Source organism: Motacilla alba, chromosome 5 (assembly GCF_015832195.1).
Source record: "Motacilla alba alba isolate MOTALB_02 chromosome 5, Motacilla_alba_V1.0_pri, whole genome shotgun sequence".
NCBI classification, from domain to species: Eukaryota; Metazoa; Chordata; class Aves; order Passeriformes; family Motacillidae; genus Motacilla; species Motacilla alba.
This window is the reverse complement of record NC_052020.1, coordinates 41,066,789-41,091,730: the sequence shown is the minus strand read 5'-3', so window position 1 is coordinate 41,091,730 and position 24,942 is coordinate 41,066,789. Positions and strand designations below refer to the sequence as shown.

Below are 24,942 nucleotides of genomic sequence, written 5' to 3'. Positions count from 1 at the left end.
AAAAAAAAAGTGTAAAAGAGAATAGATGGGCTCAGCAAATTGTCACCAGCCAGAAGAAAAAGACAAAAAAAAACCAAAAAAGAAATCACAGCAGTGTAAATCAGTCAGGGAGAAATGGCTAAATGAGGATACTGATTGCTAATCTACATCCTGTCACTCTGACTTTATAAACAGGTGAGCTCAAGAGGCCATGTGTGCAAAAGCAGCCCCATAAAAGCACTGTTTTTCCAAATCTCATCTGTATTCACAGTGGACCAGGTTTTCACTTTATGGCTGCAATGTTCCTGTTTCTTCTGCAGGTCCATTAGCACTGTGCACATTGCACAGTCAATACCAATTGCAGCCAGCACTTTTCTCACTTTTCTGCCTTTTTTATTTGGACACAAGTCCTTCTGTCTGCTAGATTCATTACTCTTCGACATGGCTATTTGTAGTCTCGCTTTATGTTTTGATTATTTTTTAAAGCAGCCCAAAGGCTTTGACTTAAATACAAAAATTAAAAGATAAAGTGAAAACAGTGAGGCATTTAAAAATGTCATGATAAATAATTTCTGTTTCTCTTTAATCCTTTTTATTTTCCATAATTACTTTACCCAAAAAACTTGCAGGCTATAAAATGACCCACACCTCTCCCCCCAAAAAAATACCAGCCTTTTGTTCAAAAAAGCTCTGTTCATTCCTTTTCTTGCCCCCTTTTCCCACATCCCAAGAAATCTTTCAGGACATTCCTAATTCTTCTGCATCAGACAGGAATGTGAAATTTGATCAAACTGGAAGGTGGCAAAAGGAATCTAGCAGTCTTAGGGGAATGACGTACAAGAATTTGAACAAGATACAGAACCATGATGTCACCTCAGTAAAAGGCAACAGCCTGAAACAGAAGTCAATCTCCACCCTGCTGAATTCTGGACCATCTCCACCTCCTTCACCAAGGAGGCTAAAGGCAGCTCCTTCACACCACAGTGCTGCTTCCAGCATCAGACTGGGACTGGTGAAAAGTGAATTGCCAACTATTACCTGTGCCTTACTTTATTCATACCCTCAGATGACCAATCCCATCTTTAACATGAAGAAAAGATGGAATTATTAAAAATACAACTTTGAGGCAAGCACCTTGGATGCAGTGCTAAATCATACTCCAGTAACATTTGACTGGGAAAGAAGGGTTAAAATTCATCACTGGTCAGTCCTTCAAGAGGACAGAATAATCAAATGCAAATGTAGAATAAAGGAAATTTGCACAAATAGGACATGTGAGCAGATCAGCAGAAATGGGGTAGCAGTGCTTTGTGGGGCTTGCATCACAAAATCAGGTTGCAACAGAAGAAAACTTCACTGAAGAAATGGTAATAAAATCATGAAAACCTGGACATTTCTATGACTGGGTACTGAACTCTTAGGCTTTCACCTCTAGGAACCAGTACAGAAAGATTCATGCAGAGACTCTAGATATTTTGAAATTCCTTAGTATGCCAAAAACCTTTCCTTTGATCTATTTTTTTCCTTTTTGGTCACATAGATTCTCGACAAAGAAATTAAAGAAAAATTACAGAACTATAAAATATTTGAGACTGTTTCTGTATTCTTGCTTTCTTCCCACTCATTAGCAAACACATGCTTTTTGCAGGTCACTTGTTCAGGGGGAGATCCTGTCCTCACGTGGCAGATGATACACACAGCACAAACTCCATTTTGTTCTGCTTAGTTCCAGCCTTGCTCTGCTCCCTGGGCTGGGTGCACTAAGCTGCCTCATGGCTCTCTGTCTTCAGCAGTTTCACACACAAAGGAAAGGAAATCAGAGCTATAGAAGAAGATTTCTTCCTTTCACCCTCCTACTTTGTAGCTCTGCCAAAGACCAGGCAAGTCAGAAAGACTGACCTATTTCCTAACCTCTAATGCAAACACTTCTCCAAGAGATGACTAAGGTATATAAAGGAGAGGTACTCTGTATTTCTCATTCTAAGTACAAGCCCGTGGCTCCAAGAGCTGTCACTCTAACATGCTTTTCAACTGAGGGGCTGAATTGTTATTTTCCATTTTACTGATTTAATGAAAGGTAGTGGATTAAAAAAATCACTGTTTAAAATACCGTATTTTTTCTTTCTCAGCAGTTTGAAATAGGGCCTGTGGGTATTGGGGCAGTCAGACTGAACTAATTCCACATGACTCCATTTGAATCCTAAACTCTGGTGCTTTGATACAACTTCCAACAGTAATCTCCTTCAACCTTCCCTGTCCTTTCACTCCCTTCAGCAGTATCACAACATGAAGAATTACAATTCCTTCTTGTTCAGAAATGGAAAAATGCTGTTGCTCACAAGAATACAAGATTAGTGTGGTAGGTAACCCAAAGGGTCCAGGCTGACCACAAGAGGACCTCACCCTAACAGGCAGAACTTCAGAAGTCAAAAGCTGTAAGACATAAAAAATGTCTTCATCATGAGACCGACAGCACTTATTACGGAGCTGTTTTTCTTGTACACCTTTCTTGCTGCTGTGTCCTTCTAGTGGGAGGACTTTTGCCTTAATGTGATGGATATCTCCTAAATTTTACGTTTTCTCTATTACCAACTCACAGCCTATAATCATCACGAGCAGGAAATTGCTCTGAAACTTGTATTGGGATTTGATTCATCAGGAAGCAGTTTCCCTCTTCTGCACCTTATCTTCCAACTTTAACCTCTTGTTCTCAATTACCCAGAAAAAAAAAAAAAAGAGGATTCTAGGAAGAAACAAAAATGATGAATATTATCTTTCCTTTACACATTCTCAGATGCCTTAGCAGTGAGAGTGAGAAGGGTTTCCCTCTGGAGGGCCATGCCTTGGAGCCTGGTACCTAGTGGCAATGGATTCACTAGGACCACCCTGTGGGCTGCTCTGTGAGATAACTGCATTTGAGACAAGACAGACAAACCAAGCAGACTGGGGGCAGCCAATATACACCACCAAATAAGATCTTTCTATGCTTGTGGTGATGGCTCTGCTGCTGCATATCCTTTCCATATCACATAATAGCCTCATCCAATCAATCAAAGTGTCCAAGGGACGACTGCCTATCTCCACATGCAGAAAGAGTCAATTAAGGGAGCATCATGAATGCCAAGTCCTTCCTCTCCCCCTGAGATGAATAGAGGAAAAGAAATGAGACAGAAAATGCACTGTGCCAGTGCCTGCCTTTAAGCATGATGGCTTTGACTAGGCAAAGCAGAGAGATAGAGAAAGCTAATTTCACAGATAACATCTCCAAGGTCTATATAGTAATTTTAAATATTGGAAATAATTTTTCATGACAAATGAATCTACTTCATCCTGACTTCTTCCATCAAGATATTCCCTTTAATTGTATGGACAATTGGCAGTCTCTGCAGAAACACAAACTGGTCTGACTGGAGGGTATAGAAAGAAAGTGGGGTATAAAGCCAGAGGGACTGAGTTCAGTCACTAAGCTGTAAGAGACTCAAAGACAGAGGTAGTCTGAAGCAATTTTTGAACCTAGTGTCATCAGTTAGTCTCTGGACATCTGAAAAACCACAACAGATGTGGTGCATATTCATAGTAAGTCCATTCTGGATCATCCATGTGACATGCTGTGAGACTCAACTAATCATGATTACTGACTCAAAACATTTGCTTATTAGGGGAGGTGTCCCGGTGCTTTGCTGAGGCAGGTTTGCACCCCTGGAGGAAGGAGGGGAGCTTTTGGGTGTGTAATGCCTAGCCTGCATAAGACAGAGGAGGTGAACTGTCTCTGCCTGGAGGCTGCAAACCAGGGTTTGAGGCTGATCAGAGGCAGACCTTGTGGGGACAGATGGTGTCTTTTATCATGGCAAATTGCCCTCCCCCACACATCCCAACCCCTCCTCCAGGGGAGGGTCACATTCACACTTAGACCTATCGATGTCAGAGGCAGCTGAGAAGGGAACATAAACCATCAAAGACCCTCAAAGCACCCCCAGACTCATTTCTGTGGCCTTCCACCAGTGGACTGAAATCTCCTCCTCCCAGAGAAGGTACCTGAGAATTACTATGAAGTCAGAGTGTACTTTAACCCATTGGACATTGTGTTTTGTTGGCATCTTCCCCAGTCCCCCAACAGATCAAGATGGATCAAGACTATTATTTCAAAAAACAGAATCTACAGATAGCAATAATATATCTTTCTACTCTTATCCTTTCTTTCTCTTGCTTTCTTTTCCCTATTCATTTTCTTAGGTAATATTTTTATGCTTTCATGCTATATTACTATAGATAATAATAACCAAAACTGCTACATACCCGTTTTCCATTGCAACTAAATTGTTCTTAAATAAATATATATATATATTTTTTCAACCACTGACCATTCAGTGTCCTTTCACTGTAATCCACCCAAAAGGATCTATTAACAAGAACCCGTGTTACTCTTGTCTTTGTGGGGGAGAATCATAACATGCCACCATGTGTCTTGCAGGGAGTAACTTGGGAAAGATATCATGAAAAGGTAAAAATGTATTTTCCTTTCTTCATGATGAATTACCTCTTCAAATGATCTAAGTTTTACTAAAATCTGCCTTCCCCTGTGTGCTGGTTTTTGCTGGGGTAGAGTTAATTTTCTTCACAGTGAGTAGTGTGGGACTGTGCTTTGGAATTGTGCTGAAAAGAGCAGTTACCACATAGAGATGCTTTTGTTATTGCTGAGCAGGGCTTGCACAGAGCCAAGACCTTTTCTGCTGTCCATACTGTCACATCAATGAGGGGGCTGAGTGTGCACAAGGAGCTGGGAGGAGATACAGCCAGGACAGGTGGCCCCAACCAACCAAAGGGATATTCCACACCATGTGTCATCATGCTCAGAATAGAAAGTAGGGGGAAGAGGGAGAGATTTGGAGCAATGGTGCTTACCTTCCCAAGTCACTGTTACATGTGATGGGCCCCTGCTCTCTGGAGATGGCTGAACACCTGCCTGCCATGGGAAGTGGTGAACATTTTCCTTGTTTCACCTTGCTTGTGTGCATGGCTTTTACTTTTCCTATTAAATTGTTTTTATCTCAACCTATGAGTCTGATTATCTCCCTGATCCTGCCGGTGGAGGAGTGAGTAGCTGCTTGGGGCTTGGTTGCTGGCTGGGGTTAAACCATGACACTGTGATATTCAGGCAAAACTGACATGCTGTGACAAGCTGTCCTTTAATCTGAGAGTTATGTGAACAACATTTTGTGCCTTGACTTATTTTGAGGCTTACATTAAGGAGAAACCATTGTACTGAACTGTCATTTATAAACCAGGAGAGAAACAAAAACATCACTATAATACTGGTCCTGTAGAAGAGGCCTATCCTAATAAAAGTATCATGTTCTGTAAGCATTAATCAAATGGTCTCACCTACCCACCAAAATCTCTTCTTGTTGATGTTGTTGTTGTTCTAGTGTTCTTTACAGGAGTTGAGAGTACACAAAGTCATACAGTTTTGGGTAATTGTATTTCTTGAACTGGAAGGACCTTATGAAAGCTACACTCAGCAATAAACAACCAGAAGTGCAGAAGTTTAGAGAAAAACAGCAGAAATTATCTTCTTCTGTGCCACCAACTAACACATTCAGATGAGATAAAGAGCACCTGGAGTATAACAAATTCACATGCAGCACGGAAGTCAAGAGTGGCCTTAAATATCAAAAGCATACAATGATGGAATCAGGATGAAGGAACAGGAGGAACATATGGATTAAAAACATCATACCCATAATATTATATGATATAGGAGAGACAATCAGTTGGTTTTTATACGGCCTCAGATTTTCCAGCTGCTCGGCAGATGCTGCTGGAGATTGTCACATCAATGAGACTCTTCGAAGTTAAAGTTCAACAGGATAAAACCCATGAAATGGTCTTTTCCCAAGCAGATGTAATCACCCTGACTGCAGAATTAACTGCACACTCTTCTGTACTGAGGATATCACCAAGGCATTAGAGTGCAACAAATGCAGTTGTGGTCTTGGAAAGCACCCATATTCAGAGTGGCTTTTGACTGAATGTATATATCTATGGACAAAAAAGTTATAATTAGTGGTAAGGATCACAATGTAAATCCACAAAAGTGAGAAACTTTAAATTGTTCCTTAATATTGTTTCTCTTCCTTTACAAGCTCACCTTAGCTGCATTGTCCTTATTGGAGCTAGCACATCTAATGAGCATCTTGGGATTTGTTTGTATGTTAGCACAGAAGTTATCCCAGAGAAGATAAGGAAAGAATTATAAGATGGAGGATACATAAAAGCCTAATAAGCAGAATAATCCAGCATTTATGCAACAAACAGTAACCCTCTGGTCTGACAGTGAGTCTCTAAGGAGAGATACAAGTGAGCTAATCGCATAAAGCCAGGTGTTTCCTGAGCAGGACTGTGAACAGCGTCTTCCACAGTAGCAGCTGTCTGGGCCAGCCATACAGGGATCAGCCACAAGTGTTACAAATGGATTGATGGCAAGTGGGAAAATTAACTTCTCACATAAAATGCTCTTAGGAAAGCTGACATTCTTCAGATTATGTTTAATGGAGATTTTACCATAAAATTAGTGAGAAACAAATTGAGATGGGTGTGAAGGGATTGTATGAATTTTCTTGCTTAATTCAGATGGAATTTTTTTCTGCAGTTTGGTGACAAGTTGGGAAACTGTGGAACAGGGACCTTTCTGGTACTAGTAAGTCAGTGAATAGATGAGGTATAGAACAGACCTATTTTCTAACATCCTATTTTATATCATGAAATTAAAAGAATTATCCTGATGTTTTGATTTTCTTAAGTCTTTGACTGTTCAAGATCTAACAAGAATTAAAAGAATTAAAAACATTGCAGCAAAGACTTTTCTCCTAATGTGTCCATCTCTCCTGGGAACCATCAGTCCTACAGGAAAATCTATTCTCAGCAGTTATCTAGCATTTCACTGCATACTCAGAAGGTCCGGACAGTCCAAAAAGCATCAACACTTATGAGTTGCTTTAAACAAACCTTCTAAGATGTGATTATCATCAAACATCTTCACTAAAATGAAAAAGAAATCTAACCTGCTAACTGTGCTTGAGACAGCAAAGTATGCAGCACTTATCCTGTGTAGTAAATGGTTCCATAGCATTTCTTATTACCAGTAATTTTACAACACCTCCCTTCATTGCATACATAATGGGAAGAAGTGTATTGTCATTCAACTGTTCTTAGTAAACACTGCTGCAAAGGTACTTGGCAGACAATAGAATGTGCAGCCCTAGGGTCAGCATCACCATGGTTAACTGCAGATGTGTTGCTGCTCACAGAGAGTTTACCACAAAACACAGAGGAAGGCTGCTTTGCTCAGGATGTTAGCTGTCCATCTGTGACCCAACAGAAACGAGCACTGGTTCCAGCCCTTGGGAGAAGAACCAGAATGGGATATTTCTGTCTTTTCGCAACAAACACTGAATGCAGCTCAGCAAAAGGAGATGGCTGGAAGAAGCCTTTCTTTTTTCCACCTTTCCCTGGAAAGGACTCAGGCTGGGTCCAGTTCTGAGCAAATATCTTCTGAGGTTTAAAATCTAAACCTCAATGTCTTTCATTTCACTCTTAAATGATCAGAAGTCTCATACCAACCTGCCTTTTCCAATATTATATAGTTCTTTAAAAAAATCCAAGCAAACTGCAGTCAAATCATTCAAGTAGGAGAAAATGTTAAAAAGTGACTGATCAACAACATTTGATTCTCATTGGTTTAAAATGATCTGATTTTCAGTTGTCTTTTGCTTAGCATCCTTCCCGGACTCTTGTCTTCTGCAGTGGCTCTCACAGTGTTTCAGTAGAAGGAAAGGATGCAGAGAGTTTTCAAGATCCACCAAACAAACCTCATGCATCCTTTTGAGCCCAAGGCATTTTCACTGTAGCTACAGAAAACAGCTAATTTGAATACAACTCACTTTCCCCTCTTCCTGCTTAGTTAATGCCAGGGCTTTGAGGTGCTTTTCAGAAAAGTCCAGAGTAGTACTTTGTAATCACAGCTAAGTAGCACATCATCCTCCGTGAGCCAGACACCAGCTCCTACCTCTAACATCTTGAGTGCAATTAACAGGGAGTTGCAATGACCTGATGCAACTGATGTCAAACACTAACAAATTACAAGGCAAAGGGTAAAGAAGACATTAAGTACTTAAAAAGACGCACCAAAGATCCTTCACAACTGCTGCACAAACCTGCACTTCCCACCCTCCTGCATGTCTGCAACAGTCCTCCAACCCTTGCTGACAAGACTTGGAACTCACCCTAATTGCTCTTAGGCTCAGTTTGGACAGGCAGCTCAGACATGCAACAGAAGGAAGCATGACATCCATCACATTGGAGGAATCTTTTTGTCAATTCCCTTAAAGTTTGCCCAGCATCTGATGATCAGAAAGCATTTGGGAAGCATTCCCATGGGATTTCAGATATTTTAGTCCCTTTATTTGAAACTAACCAGCAGAATAGCAGACCTGTTGAAACAAGGTACTTCAGAAGACAGAGACTGCACTGCAGACACTGTTCTCTGGAACTCTACTCTCTAAAACTCTAGGATGCAAGAATGTTTCAATACTACCAACAGTACAAGCATCAAGGTTTGGGATTTTTCCCCTAATGCCCAGCACACCACCACCCAAAACTAGCAAACTCAGTAAAAAGTCTCAGCATGCACTTGCAATTATAAATTTCATCAGAAATCCACTTCACTGTGCCTGTGATTCATTTAAGAGCTATCCAAAACTAAATTAAGTTTAGGAGTCTTTCTAGCATGATTAAATCTTTCTCTTCACCATATTTAACAGCAGTGCAAGAGAGCTCAGGGAGCAGGGGGAGGTGAGATCATTACCACATTGCAAGGCAGTCAGAGCATCACTTGCAAGAGTAATTGTGTCCTGTCCATTAGCTTCTTCTCTTTTTCTTGCCTTTCTTTACTACATTTGCAACATAGTCACACTGAGTTAGACTGCTTAGTAGAGAACCATTACGGAAAGGTGACAGAGGATGAGAAGCAAGGATTTAAGAAAATAACAGTGGTTATACCTGGTGGTAGGTGTGAGATGGGGGTCATATCAAGCTAACAGCATTTGCTGCTGCCTTTGCTCAGCCTCACAGCCTGGCACTGAGCCCTTACGGCCCATGAAAGCACAATCTGGTCTTTTCCATGTCTTGCCCCATCTCTTCCATGAAATTTCAATAACCCAAGGAGAAACTACGACACTTTCAGACTGCTAACACCTTTGCCTTCTTACATCACTGCCAATACCAAAATAATGACTAGGAACTGGAACTGTAAGAATGAATTCGAGGCCTTGGCAGCAGGTCCCTGTTCTCTTCCCTGTCAAACTCCAGTAACAGCAAGGTTTCTCTATCTGTACAAAAGTACTGCCTTAGCAGACCACTGTAACCAAAGTCTATGCTGCATCCAGTGCAGCTGGCTGAATATACAGAGGTGTTATTTCATTGACAAGAAAAACTCACACATGCTTTTGATAGAAGTGACATACTGAATACTATGTATTTGTATTGTTTCACCATGAATAAAAGGAACCCAGACTTCTTTTCTAGCTGACACAATGTTCTTTCTAGTCCCTTTTAAATGTATAATGTCCTTCATATCACAAAGTATAAAATTTATGAGAAATTCAACATTATAAATGTAGAAATCCTGTACCTGTAAGGTGGGAAGTAGACTTTATCATCAACAACAAATTGATCATCTGTTTCTCTTCCAAGAGTTGTACATATGTCCTTCCTATTTTTAGTACTTTATTTAATGTTAAGTATGCACTTTGCTTTGTGATAAAGACTGATTTTCCTGATAGTCACCAAGCACAGGAGATTTTTCATTCTAGGCTCCCCTGCCCCTTAATCCTTGATCATACATCTTGGGCTGCAGGAGTTACACTCCTCTTTTAGCAGGACAGAAGTGTAAGAAAACAATAACGTGAGAGATGGCAAACTGGAAAAGTGGGCCAGTAGCTGTCCCATAATAGAAGATCTAGCCTGCTGCTTTTTCATTCCTACCCCTATGCACCAGCCTGGCTGCCCCCCCAGACCGGTGGCAGCTCATCAGTCACTACACAGCAGTGCCATTGTGGCATGGCAGCATCTCTCACTTTGATTCCCTTCCCAGCCTCCATCTCAACCTTTCTCCTTCCAACAGTGTTAGGATCACAGACCAGATGTAATCAGGACTTGAAATAATCCCTGGGTGTCAGACCAAGGGAATGAAAAGTATCATTGGTAGGCTGCAATGCTTTTTGTTTACAGAGACAAAATCAGTGGGCACTAATGCAGTTGTTGACATTAAGCATTTATATCAGAGCAGTATGAAGCTCCTATGTAACACCACATAAATATTCTGGACTCAAATGCACTAAAATTTGTACAATTTTTTTCACTTATCCAGTCTCAAATATTTATTCCCTGTGAGCTGCCTCTCACAATTGCCAAGGAGCATCAGGCATTATAGTGCCATGCTTTGCCTGACACTGGGACTAAACCAGCAATGGGTCTGTGGTTTCTCTATTTACAGACAAAATTAGTTTCTCAGGATTAGGACCTTTGCATACATCTTTTATACTGTCCTGAACTGTTTCATCACAGTTTTGTTAACCTTAAACACTCTCTGATTCTAAAACATATTTATTATGACCTCAAGTTCCTATGCTAGACATTAATTCATAACTGTATCTCCCTAATTCAGACGGATGCACACCAGAGCACAGCCAAGTTATGGATCTCAGGCCTGACTTGATATTCATTTCTCCCAAATTAAAATGCTTACATGCCTTTAACCTACTGATTTCTTTTCACTGACAATAAAAAAAGTAAAAGCTAATGGAATTGAATTATAAAGGTTCATGACACGAACCGTGTTCTTTATGTCACTGTTAGCTTTGCATTATCTTCTCAGAGCCAGGTCTAGGAGATGGACGTGAGACAGACTGCACAAAGCCCTGAATCACAGAGCTGGTCATTCCTAATACTGAATAGAGGCCAAGGGGAAACATACATGCAATTTTTTGGGGGAACAATGAATTTATGGTAACACTTCCTTTCATCACGTTTGTATAAAACCTAGTCACACAACAACTGGCCAAAACAATTCCCAGGGTTTTGGCCGAGAAAACTTCTATCTGATGTTTTCCAGAGTTTTCAAATCCTATGTATTCAAAAGAGAGAGCTGCTGAGCTGACATTGGCATAGCTGATGCCCATGAATCTTACATTTTCACCCATGTTCCCCCAGCATGGATGGCAGTGTTGATGCTTCAGCTGTTTTAAGGCCCACTGGCAATTAACTACTATTGCTGCTTAGGGCAGCATGCAATGAATTACTGGCTGTGAGCAGTTTTATGAATAATCACAGATCTTGTACTTGAAATCCTAAAAATCCTACCCATATAGAAAGAATTTTGGTCATTAACAAAAAAATTTCTGCAATGAATAAAATCCACTGTAGAGTGAATAAATTCCAAATCTCAATTATGCCTAATATTTTATGCATTGTAGCTAAATTTCATTATTTTCCCCATAAGTGGTATGCTACTATGATTAATATTAAAAAATGCACTAAGTGGGAAAGGTGCTGCTCAAATATTTATAGCTCAAGTTCAAAAATATCTGAATTTTGAGTTCTAAGACACATGCTATCACCATGGTGCCAAGTGAGGTGATATAAAGAAGGGACTGAAAGCCCTAAGACTCTGCTAATGGTTTACTGTTATTTCTTGGGTGCACTGTGAATGCAGTTTAGCCCAAATGCAGAGCTAATGGCCAAATATTAAAAGAAATATAAAATAATATAAGAAAACACCCTCTAGGGAGGAGGGAGTTTTTTGGAACTGGTCTTAGCCCCATCTTTTTCTGTAAAACCACTCACCTACCTCTTTCTGACGGTGGCAGCAGCTTAATAAAAATAACAACAATTAATGGAACGACCTATGTACTTGAGAAATACATAGTTCAATTATCTTCCATTTGTAAATCCTTTCCACGTGATCTATAACACATAGGAATTTTGTCTGCCTACACGAGCATCACCTGGGCCTTATATCTCCAAATCATGTCTTTAAATCACAATTCTGTATGAGTATCAATAAGTTGCAGAGACTCTCTCATGAATCTCTTACAGATTTGCCTTACCAGAGATGAACTTGGAGACATGCTGCTTTTAACACCATCCCATTAGCTGGCTTTACTCATAAACAGCCATCAAGGAAATTCTACTAGACAAAAAAAAGAGGAAGCTCAGATAGAACTGGGATTCATCATCTGTCCTGTGCAGGAAAAATCTCCATAACTGAAGCTCACACTTGGTATGGTTTCCAATAATTTGTTTGAGACTTCTCACATGCAGCTGCATTTTCCACCTCAGGAGACAAACCATACTTAGCTAAAGAAACTCTGGAACCTGAAGACAGATCTTCAGAAGGCTTAGGGAGGGAAGTGGCCAAGTAAGTTCATGAAACGAGGGTGGAAAAGACTGGAAGGAAACAATCAGAGAAGAAAGTTTTCCTACTGTGGGGACTGGAACTTAGCATTGGGAAGACCAAAAAGGGCAGGAGAGAGTCTTATGGGAACAGTGGATTTTGTTCTTGTTCTCATACACGCCTTCAGCTTTGTGTAACTGAAGTCAGAAAACACAGCTTACCTCTCTCACACGTTCTACCCCAGTAGCCCGTGCCAGTGCAGTCACAAATGAAGCGGTTCCAGCCATCCTTGCAGACAGCATTGTTCTTACACGGGTAGCTGTCACACTGCTTGGTGCTGAGGCGGGAACAGGAGGACTTGACTCCGGCGGCATTCTGCGCCTCTGCCAGCTGCCGGATGTTCTTGCTTCGTCCATCAATGAACAAGTCTCGGATGCAGCCAACGTAGCCATAGTTCAGCATTGCTGTCCAGAGCTCTGTGGGAAGGATGAGTCCTGCCCGGTTCTCTGGGAGCCCACCCAGGTACATGTCACCTTCCAGATCCAGGATCTCGCTCTCCCCGCTAGCGGTGAACGGGGTGCGTCGGCTGTTCACTGATATGGTACCTAAACGAGGAAGATAAGAGACATCAACACTTTCAACTGCAGACTCAGTTTAGTTCATTTTTGTTCCAATAACTGAGTGAGGTTTAAGGTTCAGCACAGGAGAGTGAAGATTCTTTCCTACCCAAATGGCATTTTAACAGTGTCTTTCACACAGCTCCCTCTCCTCCTGATCCATGTCCCAAGTACTTTCATGCAGGGACTGATAATGCGTCTGTATCCCGAATTGCATTAGAAAGTCAGAAGACTAATAATTCAATAGATAAATAATAGCATGTAAAATTTGAGCATTATTCAATAGTATTCATCCAGCAAAGCAAAAACTTATTGAGAACACACAGGAGTTTGATGGCATAAAGACTAGAGAGAAAAAAAGATATGCAAAAGCATATCTTGCAAAAATGCATGCATATTTTGCAAAATCCCACTATATAGTTCTTTCAGAAAACACTTCATCAATACCCCCAAACCTGGACCAACATAGACACGTTTGTAAATGACATGTAGAGAATGGCTGATGCATTGGAGGAAGCACTGGGTTACCATTTAGAGAAACCATTGCAAGGTGGAGCAAAGAACTGATAGCAGTGTTTGATGTAAATCAAAACCAATAAATACAAAGTCCTACAAGACCTGAGTCACAAAAGCCTCACACAAGTACAGGCTAGTGACCAGCTGGCTAAGGAGCAACTCTGCAGAAAATGACCTGAAGATAAGGCAGACAATTTGAACATGAATTAGCACTGTGAACTCGTACTGGCAAGAGACACGAGCTGCAGTAAGATGTCCTGGTTCCAGCCAGAACAGAGGTAATTCTTTGCAGTAGCTGGGAGGGGCATGACCAGGGGAAGCAAGTGAGCAATGTGATTTGCAGAGTCTCAACAGGACCACTGAATGGGAGAGTACCATTCTTAAGCCACAACATAAGGGAATCTCCAACTCCATGGAAAAGGACATTTTTCAGCACAAAAGTGGTCAAACACAGAAACAGAAACCTCAGAGAGGTTTACCAGACTGAAGGCATTCAAAGCTTAACTGCATGCAACCCTGAAGAAAGTGTAGATTGAACTAGAAATCTCCAGAAGTTTGTCCCAAAGTAAAATATTGCATGGCTTTACAAAGAAAGTTCTCTAGTTTGCAGGAGTTTTCCAAGTTACAAAGGAAAATTGAGGAAGAGAGAGAAACTTATATCTGAACAACAGTTATTATTAAAACTGTGATAGCTTCCATATGCTCCAAATCAAATGTGGGCATACTGCATTGAGGTCATTCACATGTATTTCAAGAAATTGCCCCAGAACAATCAGAACATATAATACAGAAATATAATCAGAATATGTGAAACAGGTTCAGAAAAGCAAAGTGACTTGTTTAAGGTCAGACAGTGCATCCATAGAAAAACAGGGAACATAATGCACATCTCTCACATTCCAGAACAGTGTACTCTTCTGAAGAGCATTCAGCAGTTTCTGTGATAGGGATATCTGCCCACTAGACACTCATCTAAAAATCAGCAATTTGCTCTCCCTAGCTATAAATCATCACATTGAATTGCCTTGTCATTAAGACAGTCTGTCTTCAGAGACACTATCCAAGCTTTAAGATTAATTCCACATCATTGGATTTTTATCAGACACCCCTACAATAAGGAAGGAGAGTTCATAGTGTTAACTCTATCTATTGTCTCTGTAAGAAAGTACAGCTATGTACACACACCTTTTCTTCAGTTGTAAGAGGTATCTTCTTAGAGAATTGTATGTATGACACAGACACAAGATATTCCATGTGTGTGATTTTCCATAATAAATGAGGAATAATACTGGAGGCAGCAGAGTGTCAGAAGCAACAGAGGCATCACAAATTAAAGGTTCAAAGAGAACCACAGTTATTTGATGAATCATTTTGTATCAACAAGCTGGAGCACCACAGGCATTTACTCTTTTATAAAATAAGGAACAAGAAAATGTGACAATACACATACTGTCACACAGACAGCATGTCATGGAGCCACGGGAACACAGCTCCCTTTTCAGCATCTCCACTGCTATTTCTCAAAAGCACCCTGTAGAGTACATATTACTCTAAAGCTTAGAACCAAAACACCGTAGGGCTGAGCTCTAGACAGCTGCTACTGTGGAGAGAACAAACATGTGGAAATGCCACAAAGGTAAAGAAACCCCCTAAAAGACAATAAATATTGGATAATATGAAGTGTAAAACCTGGAGAAAGATGGTAAGATGGTGAACAAGAGATAGGCTAGACAGCAACCTAAACATTCTGAGTGTTTTGTACCCTGCAGTAACACCTGCAAGGAGATGGCATTAGTTTGGATGAAAAGCACTTTTAAGACCAAACTGCTGAGATGGAGAAATTCTGTCTTGATCCTAGAAAAGAGCACTCACATAAACTGACAGCCTTTTTTTTTTTTTTCCCCTCTAGAATCCCATGTTTTCCACTCTGCTTAGAGGAGATCCAAGTCCATCTGGGGAAATCAGAAGCATCTAAGCATCTTCTCTGCAGTGCCGTCTCCTCTTTGTGCTGGACTGAAGAACAGACCAAAACACCCCCTGAGGGCAGAACAGGCACACCAAACAGTGCACTGATACAACCCTAAACCAAAGCAATCTAGTAAGACTTTTAGTGCCTGATCAGGTGGGAAGTCATGTATATTTTCTAGCTGATGACTAGCTGAAAACATCATCCTGCATAAAATGCTCACTGTTCCCCAGCTAGAAACTGTGACAGATTTTGTGAACCTGGTGGGAGCTTTCTCAAAGGACAGAAAGGTTACAGGACCTTTAAGAAAGGACAGAAAGGTTAGGTGTCCATGTCCACAGTGTCAGCTTGTGTCAGAGTAGAAAGACAAAACCAGGTTTTGTTGCTCTGGCAGCCAACACAGACTGAAGCACAAACAAGGTCTAAGGGGACTAGAGATGCCAGAGGTTATCTGAGCATGACTGCCAAGCTTCCCTGCCTTAGTGCGCTACAATAGTGAATATTTGGATTTTTAAGCTATTTTAGATCAGCAGAACCTGAAGTTTTGGACTGTTATAAAAATGGGGAAAAAACAGAGAGAGGTTCCACCTAACACAGGCCTTGCTGCTTTAGTAACGAGAACCAGAACTTGCAGGTTACATGCTCATTAAATTCAAAAGGGTGTTTTTAGCCCCATTAAGTAAATTAATTGTTTCAGTTTCTAAATTATAGTCATCTATACTGGGGGGAAAAAATCTTCAAGGTGTAACCATTCTCCAGTCCACATGTGGAAGAAAAGCCAAGGACTAAACAAGAAGAGGTCTTGTACTCCTTTCTCACACTTATCCAAAGTGTCTTTGGATAATAGTGAGGGTACAATGTGAATAAATCAATGCCAGTACCCTGGTTTTCTCAGGACACAAGACATCAGTCATTAGGATCATTAACTAAGTATTTATCGTGAGCAGAGAACACAATAAAATAAAAATAAAAAAAATTGGTTACCTCTGATCAGTGTCCAGAACATCATAAACCTCCCTGCCAAGTGACAGTCAGCCCTACAACATCATCCATCAAGTAGCAATGTGTCTGCCACACCCTCCTGTGAATGTGTCCAAATGAACTCATGTCCCTCTTGGTAGGGTTTTGCAAACATTCTTTGCACAGAGCCTGTGTCATTTCTGTCTCTTCTCCCTCTGCAGCTGCTTCTTCAGGGATGAGACAGTCCCCAAGTGAGCAAGCAAAACTGAAGTCAGTATGAAACACCGCTAATTGAGTTTACCCCTGGAAGTTAATTAAATTTCAGCAATTCTAAAGAAATCAAAGCTCCATTTATTTATTTTTGGCTTCCTTTGTAAAATGGTCCTCTCGATGTCTTTAGGAGATAGCAATATATAACCACACATATTAAGTCCAAGCAGAGCACCATGCCAAATACAAACTACTCACATCATCAAAGGACAAAATAGCTTCAGGCAAAGACCTGTTCAAACAGCTAGGCCTTGCATGGTGTCTCAAAGTCAGCTCTTCTAAAAACTCAAGGGAAGCAAATTCTAGCACTGCATTGCCTACACTGATGGTATTCAGCAACTGGAAACATAAAATTAGGGACCTAAAACTATCATCTGGAGATCACCAGACAAATCTCAAATCCACTGGCAAATGTAAGCAAAATTCCTTTTGAGGTGAAGGCTTTGAGATACCAATGGTTCAGAAAAAATTGAAATACAATTGTTATTCTCTAGATGAAGCTACAGTAATAGCTTTTTTTTTCCCCTCAACAATTTCAGAGTAGATCATGTGTATGTTAGCTTGATATTCAGCACTGGAAACAATAAAAATATCTCTTGGCAATTGCACAGTACATGTAGTTCTAGAAATAAAGTAAAACCCATATTTGAAAATGAGAAGCTGCAAAGAAAATAAACATCCAATGAATGCTGTCTTAGATTTTAAGACTAGAATCTGTCATTCAAAAAAGTAATGAAACCTAACTCAAAACTACAGGATACTAAAGGAAACAGAATGGAATGAAAATGTTGATCTGTTGCCATAATTTTGTTACTGGTTGTGCCCATTACTCTTATTTTTCTCACAACAAGATCCCAAATGCAGAAACCCAAGGTAGGTCAGTAAGAATTTCTCAAACTGAGAACAATAGTACTGAAGGACCTTAAACTTTACCACGGCCCACAAAGAAATCATCACCATAACTATGCATGCAATTGCAAATATATGTCCAGAATATCTCAGGATTGTGAATAAAATAGTAATAGATTACCTCTGTGATGTGCTATTCAAAGTTCACACTACACATTTAAAGAAAACATTTATCAAAAACCGTTCACATCTTTGCCTTGCTGGATAAACACCACTGGAATACAATAAGCTTTGTTAAGGAGGTGACTCATATTTAACAGGTTTTGAAAGCTTGAATGTTTTGAGAATTAATACATAGCCCTAGGTCTGAATCTGAAATATGAATCTATTTAAGAAAAAGTTATAACTCTACCCGATCTTCCATCTCGTTGAATATCCACATGATACCACTCTCCATCATTGGCTTTCTTCTGGGTGGCCTTGACTTTAATGGTCCCAGAGCCCATGTCCAGCAGCAAGTAGAGGTTTCCATCTAGAAGCTCAACTGCAAAAAAGTCTACCTTTGTATTTTTCTGGCTTCTGGTATCTTTCCTCTCCTGAGGCTTGCCGTGGGTGAAAAGGATCAGTCCATTGGGTTCAGTGGTTCGGAAATCAAATGAGATGGAGCCCATCCTCTTGGTATTCCATTTAGGCAGACTAATATAGGCCTCAGGTGTCTCAAAGCTGATGGGATCCAGTGTAGCCACATTTTCACATACGAATTTCACTTCCCCATAGATCTTCATCTTAGTATCACCAATCCGTGCCAAGCGAGACAGCTCCAGACGAATGTCGTTATTCTTATAAACAACCTGCCAGACACAAGGAAAAGTATCATACATCAATCCTGCACACAATACAAATACCCCAATTACTTTCAGCCATGGGAGATAAACTTTTCCCAAAAGGCAGTGGGGAGAGGAAAGAAGAGAGTGCAAGAGTCTGACATCAAGACAGAGGGAGTGGGTTGAACCAGAAGAGTGTATAGAAATGACAGCAATGGGTACTTTACAATGACTTTAGATCAGATAAGCAGTCAGAAGACAATATTTAACTGAAGGGCAGTGAGAACAATTAACTCTACCACAGGCCCACTCGGCTGTTAAAGCTTCTGTACATAAAATCCAGTGTGTGTCTGATATCACGCTGTTATATTTGCATAAATCCCATACAAAATACATAACAAAGTGTAACCTCCATGTCCATCTCTACTAGCCACAGCAGGGAACTTGGTACCACTGTCATTTCTCTATTATTCCTATAGCCTACTTAACTACCTGGAGAGAGACACAAAAAAATTTCAGCAAGTTGCTGTGAACTGTTAGTGATTGCCCTGTGGGGCCTGAAGAAAAATATAACGAAGACTTTTAAAATTTCTCTGAGCAAGAAATCTTAGATCACTACTGACACAAGCTTGCCATGGAAATATCTCTACAGCTTACCCTTACTTCAAGAAACCAACAATTTTTGTGCTAACACATAACCAACAATTTTTGTGCTAACACATAAAAACCTGTTCATTTTCAGTGCCTGGACTCTCACTTTCTCTGGGTGAAGGACCAGAACTCTGGGGTCTGTTCTTGCTACATGGGTTGAAATTAGCCAAGAGAAGAGTCTCAAACAGGCAAGCACTCCTGAGCATGTCTGGCTTACTCAGGAGTCCAGACCTCCTATTCTTCTCTTTCACTCATGTACAGAATGAATTCCTGGAAAGCAGACTCTTCTCTGGCCCATGTCATTCCCACAGAGGCAGGAACTGGAGAAGGCACAAAATTGAAACACTTGTAAACTGTACTTCCTCTCAATCACCTTGCACACTTGCTAAATGCAGAGCTGCTGGCACATATAGCAAGTAAAAGCACTTCTGCAACTAGCACAATTTTTATTAAATTCTTTTTCAGTGATACTACTGAAGACTCTAATTTCTTCTAAGGAGTTATTATTCTAAAATACTTTGTGTTTGTCACATATAGTGTATATATATATATATACACACAGACATTTGATTTCTGCTTTCAAAATCTTACCAGGATGAGTTGTCAACAATTTGTTACAAAAATAGAAGGGAAAGGAGATGTGCACTGTTACTTCTACTATTAAGACAGGAAAGTCAGAGAAATGTGTATGCGGTAAATATTAAAAGGCAAATGAGAGAAAGAATGAGGGATAAGCTTATAAATTGGGTAACTTCAAGATGAAGAAATAAATTAAATTGTGGTTTGATGCATTCATAGCTGGCAAAAATTTCCAGCATTCTCTAAGCATTAAAGGAGAATTTCCCCTGTGCAGTCAGATTTTCCTGTTGCAAAGGCAAAATGCAGAGTGAAAGGAGAAGCCAGCTGTTAAATCCCATTTGGAGAAATGGCACAAAGCTCTAGCTCTTCCCAGCAGAGGACAGTATTGACCCACAGTAACTGGGTCCAATTCCTAATAATGTGCTCTGCCCTCACACAGGCATCAGAAACATCAAGGCTATTAATATCTGCAACAGGGATAAAATTCATTTTAAATTTATGGGACTGTAGTAGTTTTATTCTACAGATTAATCACGTCAAATGCTCTCATTAGAGAGACCATACACCACCTTCCACTGACACAGCAAGGGGGTGCATTAGAGCCTCCTCTCTTCCCAGACAATGAGGTGCACCTCAGTCAGACTTTAGTTCTGAGCACTGCATGAAGTCCTGTCTCTGCTTCTCAAGGAGAAAGAGGAAATTATTAGAGCAACTAAAAGGATGGAACAGGGTGTTTTATGAGGATAGTCTGAAAAGGCCAAGCTCATATTTGGAGAGGACTGAGAAAAATATGTTTGAAGTTTACAGAAGATGGAGAAGGTTAATGTAGAACTGCTCTTTGCCAAACCCAGCAATAACAGAGTTAGAGGCACCTGCTGAAACTTGTATGAAATCAGCATAAAATGGATTTTTAGAAGTACTTATTTACACACAGGGTAGTGAACTTCTGGTACTTGCTGCCAGGGGAGGTCATGGAAGTAGGGTGCAACAGAAGACACAAAAAAACCCAGAAATAACAATAGACAGCAAGTCTACAAACTGATACGGAAGGGAAAAGGAGTGTGATTTCTAGCAATTGTAAACCAACAGCAGTGGGTGCTGCAGGAATGTAAGGGAGTGCACCACTGACAGCAGCCATGGAATGCACCATGTGCTCTCCCTAAACAGCACCTGCACCCTCCACTATTGGAGACACCATACTGGGTGCATGGATTGACCATTCTTCAGGCCCACGAGGGCTCACAACTTTGGTGCACCGTTGCATTTTTGGTTCCACCACAGCACGGAGCTGCTTAGGTGGACAAGAGAATGCCAGGCCTGAATGAGCTGTGGCTTTAATGGTTCTAAGGAAGGAGAGAGCTGCCTTTATAGGAAACCACTAACAATTGGTCAAACCAACACTCCTCTAAACTGCATCTTGACCCAGTCTTCACATACATGAGAGGAGCAGACAGGTGGCACAGTACCCTACATGACTGATGGGTGGTGCTGGGTTGTATCTAGCCATGACTCTGATCTGTTTTCAGCAATCTCTGTGGGTTGCTGGTAGGAGGAATATCATATGCACGTAAGCAGCTCCCACACATAGCTGAGCCACATAAAGGTTACTTCATGTGTGTACTCCCTCTTTGAAGTATTTGATACTTGAGTAACAGGTCTCATGGGGAAATGCAGAGGGTTTGCCTCTGAGTTTATCTGAGGTATGATGCTGACTGCTTTGTGTTTCATTAATCATACAAGTACCACAGCTGGAGAATCCTTGAGACAGAATGTTTTCAAAGGAACTAGAAAAAAAAATTACATCAAGTTAGTTGTAATCAAGAAAGTGACTAACAGTGAAGAATATGAGGCCAAAAATGAAGAGACTAAGAAAGCAAGCACAAAGGAAGACCTGGGGAGGAGATGAGGAAGGCTGTTGAATAGATACAAGAGTTCTGAATCCAGTCTTTACAAAGAAACATATCCACCCCAATCTGAATCTCTGTTATTCAAATGTTGTTCTAAATTATTTTCTTTTTTAAAAACCCAGAACAAAACACCGAGCTTGAGAAATCTAAAAAAGCACCTATGTTTATGGAAGGTGACTTGAAGTATTATTGACAGACACATTTGGACATCATGATGTATAATCAAGTACACCAGAACTCTCATAACAATAAAAGGATAGAAATAATGGTTGGGTGTAAAACCAATGTGAATCCTTGGCAGGAACAGAGAAATGCTAAGGCAGCTTCTGATAATAACAGTTCAATTGTTAAACCAAAGGTTCAACATTGAGGAGGGAATAAAATAAATGACTGGTATGCATGCTCCATAGTGGAGAACATTCAAATTCAGTCTGTTTAATAGGCAGAGGTTAAAATGTGATTTGATTGCAATCTACAAGTACCTGTGCAGAAAATGGAATTTGGCAAGAGAGGAGTCTTCAATGCATGTGACAAAGGGACAATGAGATCTGGGGGCTAGAGATTGAAGATAGAAAAATTCACATTTTAAAATATTATGACTCATTTTTACATGAGAGTAATTTGCTAGTGAAATAATTTACTACAGGTTATAGTGTGTTCTCTGCTGCTGGCAAATTTTAAATTAAAATAGTATCCTGTTTTCTCTAAAAGACATAGTGAGACAGGAATTAATTATACAGCAAATCAGCCTAGATTATCATAATGGCCCTTTCTGGCCTCAGAACCTATGAATCTGTGTTTTAATGAAATCAACAGAGGCTTCGGTGCAGTCTGCAGGACAGATGATGCACATCTTCCCAACTGCTAAAACTGCCTGGTAAAAGAGAAGATGCTACTGTCAGTTCTGGTCTGACCTGTCATCAGTGTGTTCAGTGAAGCTTTTTTATATTTCTACATGTTTGGGATCCTACCTTAAAATATACTACTAAAAAGGAAGGCAAGCAAAAAAGTCTTGGACAAAAAAAACCTGATTCTATAACTCAAATATATAAGTTTCAAGAAATAGTTTCTTAGAGTCACCTGCTGCAAGTCAGAGAAGATATATTGGCATGTTTCACTGAGCAAGGTTTCTGCCAGCAGTAGAATCTACCATCTGCATAGCACTTCCTACCTCGTAGTCTCATTTTATGAGCAACCTCTGAAGTAACTTTGGTCTATGCCAAAATACCTATTGAAACCCACTCCTCTAAATTCAGATGAGGCAATAACTGTCTCAGAATGCTGCTCCTCTGTAGGACGGTCTTCTAGGGCCACATATGGCTTCAAAAGCAAATGTGAAGTAAGCAAAGCAACAAAAGCAGTGCCCATAGATTTCTCCATCTGTGCCAGGTGCCTTCTGAACAATGCCAGTCTTGCCTGTTAAAAGAGACGCAAGCTCGAACTCATCCCAGGTCTGATATGTATATCAGAGAAGGTCTAAGGGGGTCAAGGACATGATTCCTGATACAGACATAGCCATCTTCATTTTGGGAATGAAGGTGGAAAAGAAAAAGGGGAAGAAAATTATTAGCAAAAGCTACACACAGAGCTTTTGAAAAGTAACCTTCATTCCTCCAACCTTAAAATCTCTTTATATTGCAAAAATGAAACAAAAATAATGAAAATAATGCCTTTTTCCTTTTCCATGGGGACTGTTTCTAAACACACTTTAACAAAGGAATATTCACCATTCAATGCCTTTATGTAATGAATTTGACTAATATAAATGGATGGTCAGGAAGGGGCAGTCCAGATACACACGGTCCTGATAATCAGTGGTAGAATTCAATGATATCTAAAACATTCTGAGGGAAAAAAATATATATGTTAAATCATGTTTCCTATAAATCTGCTGAGATAGAAAAGCTTGTTTTAAGCAGAGCTAAAACAAATTTGCAATCTAGTTTTGAGGTTTCTTTAAAATGGCAACTCGGCAATTCTGAAGCATTCAAGGAATTTCTCCAGCTAAACTTCTTCTAAGTTTCACGCATGGGTTAATGACAGCTCTAATCAGATGGCTTTTCACAATGATGAAAAGCATCTCTCTGCAATCAAGTGAAGTTGCAGATAGCGAGGGAGCAACAAAAAAGGAGGGAAAATTATGTGCTAAGTTTGGCCAGTAGCCAATATAAAAATTCCTCTCTAAGTGGGTGTTATTAAGCGGGAAACATGATTTTCAGTACAGGCTGGACACAGGCATGCTCCAAGGGGGAATGGCTGTCAATAGCCTGGCAAATTAGATGACTACCATCATGAACCATCACGAAAAAGAGCAATAACCTGAAGGCTGCATGTTTAGCTAGCTAGGAAGAGCACCTCTGAAGGCCAGCCAAATTGTTCACCTATTGCACACTGGATATTGCTTTTCTCTGTCCCAGGCTGCACCCCTTCACCAACTGCCCATATGAATTCTCACAATGAATAACTGCTAGATATTCAGGCTAGTGCCTAAAACTTCTTTAAAGGCATCTACACATAACCAAGCAAGTTCCTACAGCAAAAAAAAGTACAGTTTATCCACTGGTTTATTAGACCTGTGTTTTCCTAGCCCTCCCTGATAAGCAAGCAGAAACAAACACACTGGGTAAGCAGCACTTTACTTTGTGTCTGGGGCAGACTGCGCATCAAGTGATCCAAGTCTTCAGTGATGGGTAACTACAGCTCCTACACTTATTTAAATAGCACTGTGTGGACTGTGGATACCTAGTATAAACATATTTGATGTTCCACTGGGATGACAACTGTATTCAGGTCATAAACACTATCACCATTCCCCACACACTAAAAGAGTTAATTTACCTATTGTGTAAAGCAATGCACTGAACATTGATGAAAAGTAACCAAAACTAAACAGTCAAGACTCTAATATGACTTGTGCAATGTTGACTAGAGCAATGAAAGTCTAGATTTCATCTGAATTAGGTTTCACAAAGAATATGTGTTCACCCAGTGTTGAAGAATCCATTCAGTGCAGGTAGCTCAGCTGGCAGCTGCAGCATGAGCAGCAGGTTGAGCTCTGGGCGGGAGGAGCTCAAGGCCAGGGGCCATGAACTGCCAAATAACTGCCAACACTTTGCATAACATAGAGCATGGTGACCTCTGGGCCAGCCAGGTGACCAGACACTCAAGAGAAACCACAGAAGCCAATGACTCCAGACTTGGGGGCACTCAGACTGTGGGGTACAAAAGCCCAGGGATTCCTCTGTTCAAGGTCCCTCCTCAGAAGCACTGAACTCAAGCTGTTATTTCAGCTCTTGAATGGAGATTAAACTATTTTAAGGATCCTGAGATTTGAGATTCTGCTGTAGGAAAACCCGAGTTGAGCTGGTAAAGA

At 40.4% G+C, this 24,942-nt stretch overlaps 1 protein-coding gene across 21 annotated transcripts in view; it reads right to left on the bottom strand.

The window, feature by feature from the left end:
• NRXN3 (neurexin 3) overlaps window positions 1–24,942 on the bottom strand; it is a 961,434-nt gene that overhangs the window by 650,770 nt on the left and 285,722 nt on the right. For all 21 annotated transcript variants that reach the window (XR_005257043.1, XR_005257044.1, XM_038137596.1 and 18 more), the window contains 2 exons: window positions 18,021–18,459; window positions 12,652–13,035 (listed from right to left, as the gene is read on the bottom strand). Coding sequence is in view for 19 of the 21 variants with exons in the window: in XM_038137596.1 (XP_037993524.1) it covers window positions 12,652–13,035; window positions 18,021–18,459 (823 nt within the window). In the remaining 2 variants the exon portion in view is untranslated. The remainder of the gene's footprint in view (window positions 1–12,651; window positions 13,036–18,020; window positions 18,460–24,942) is intronic.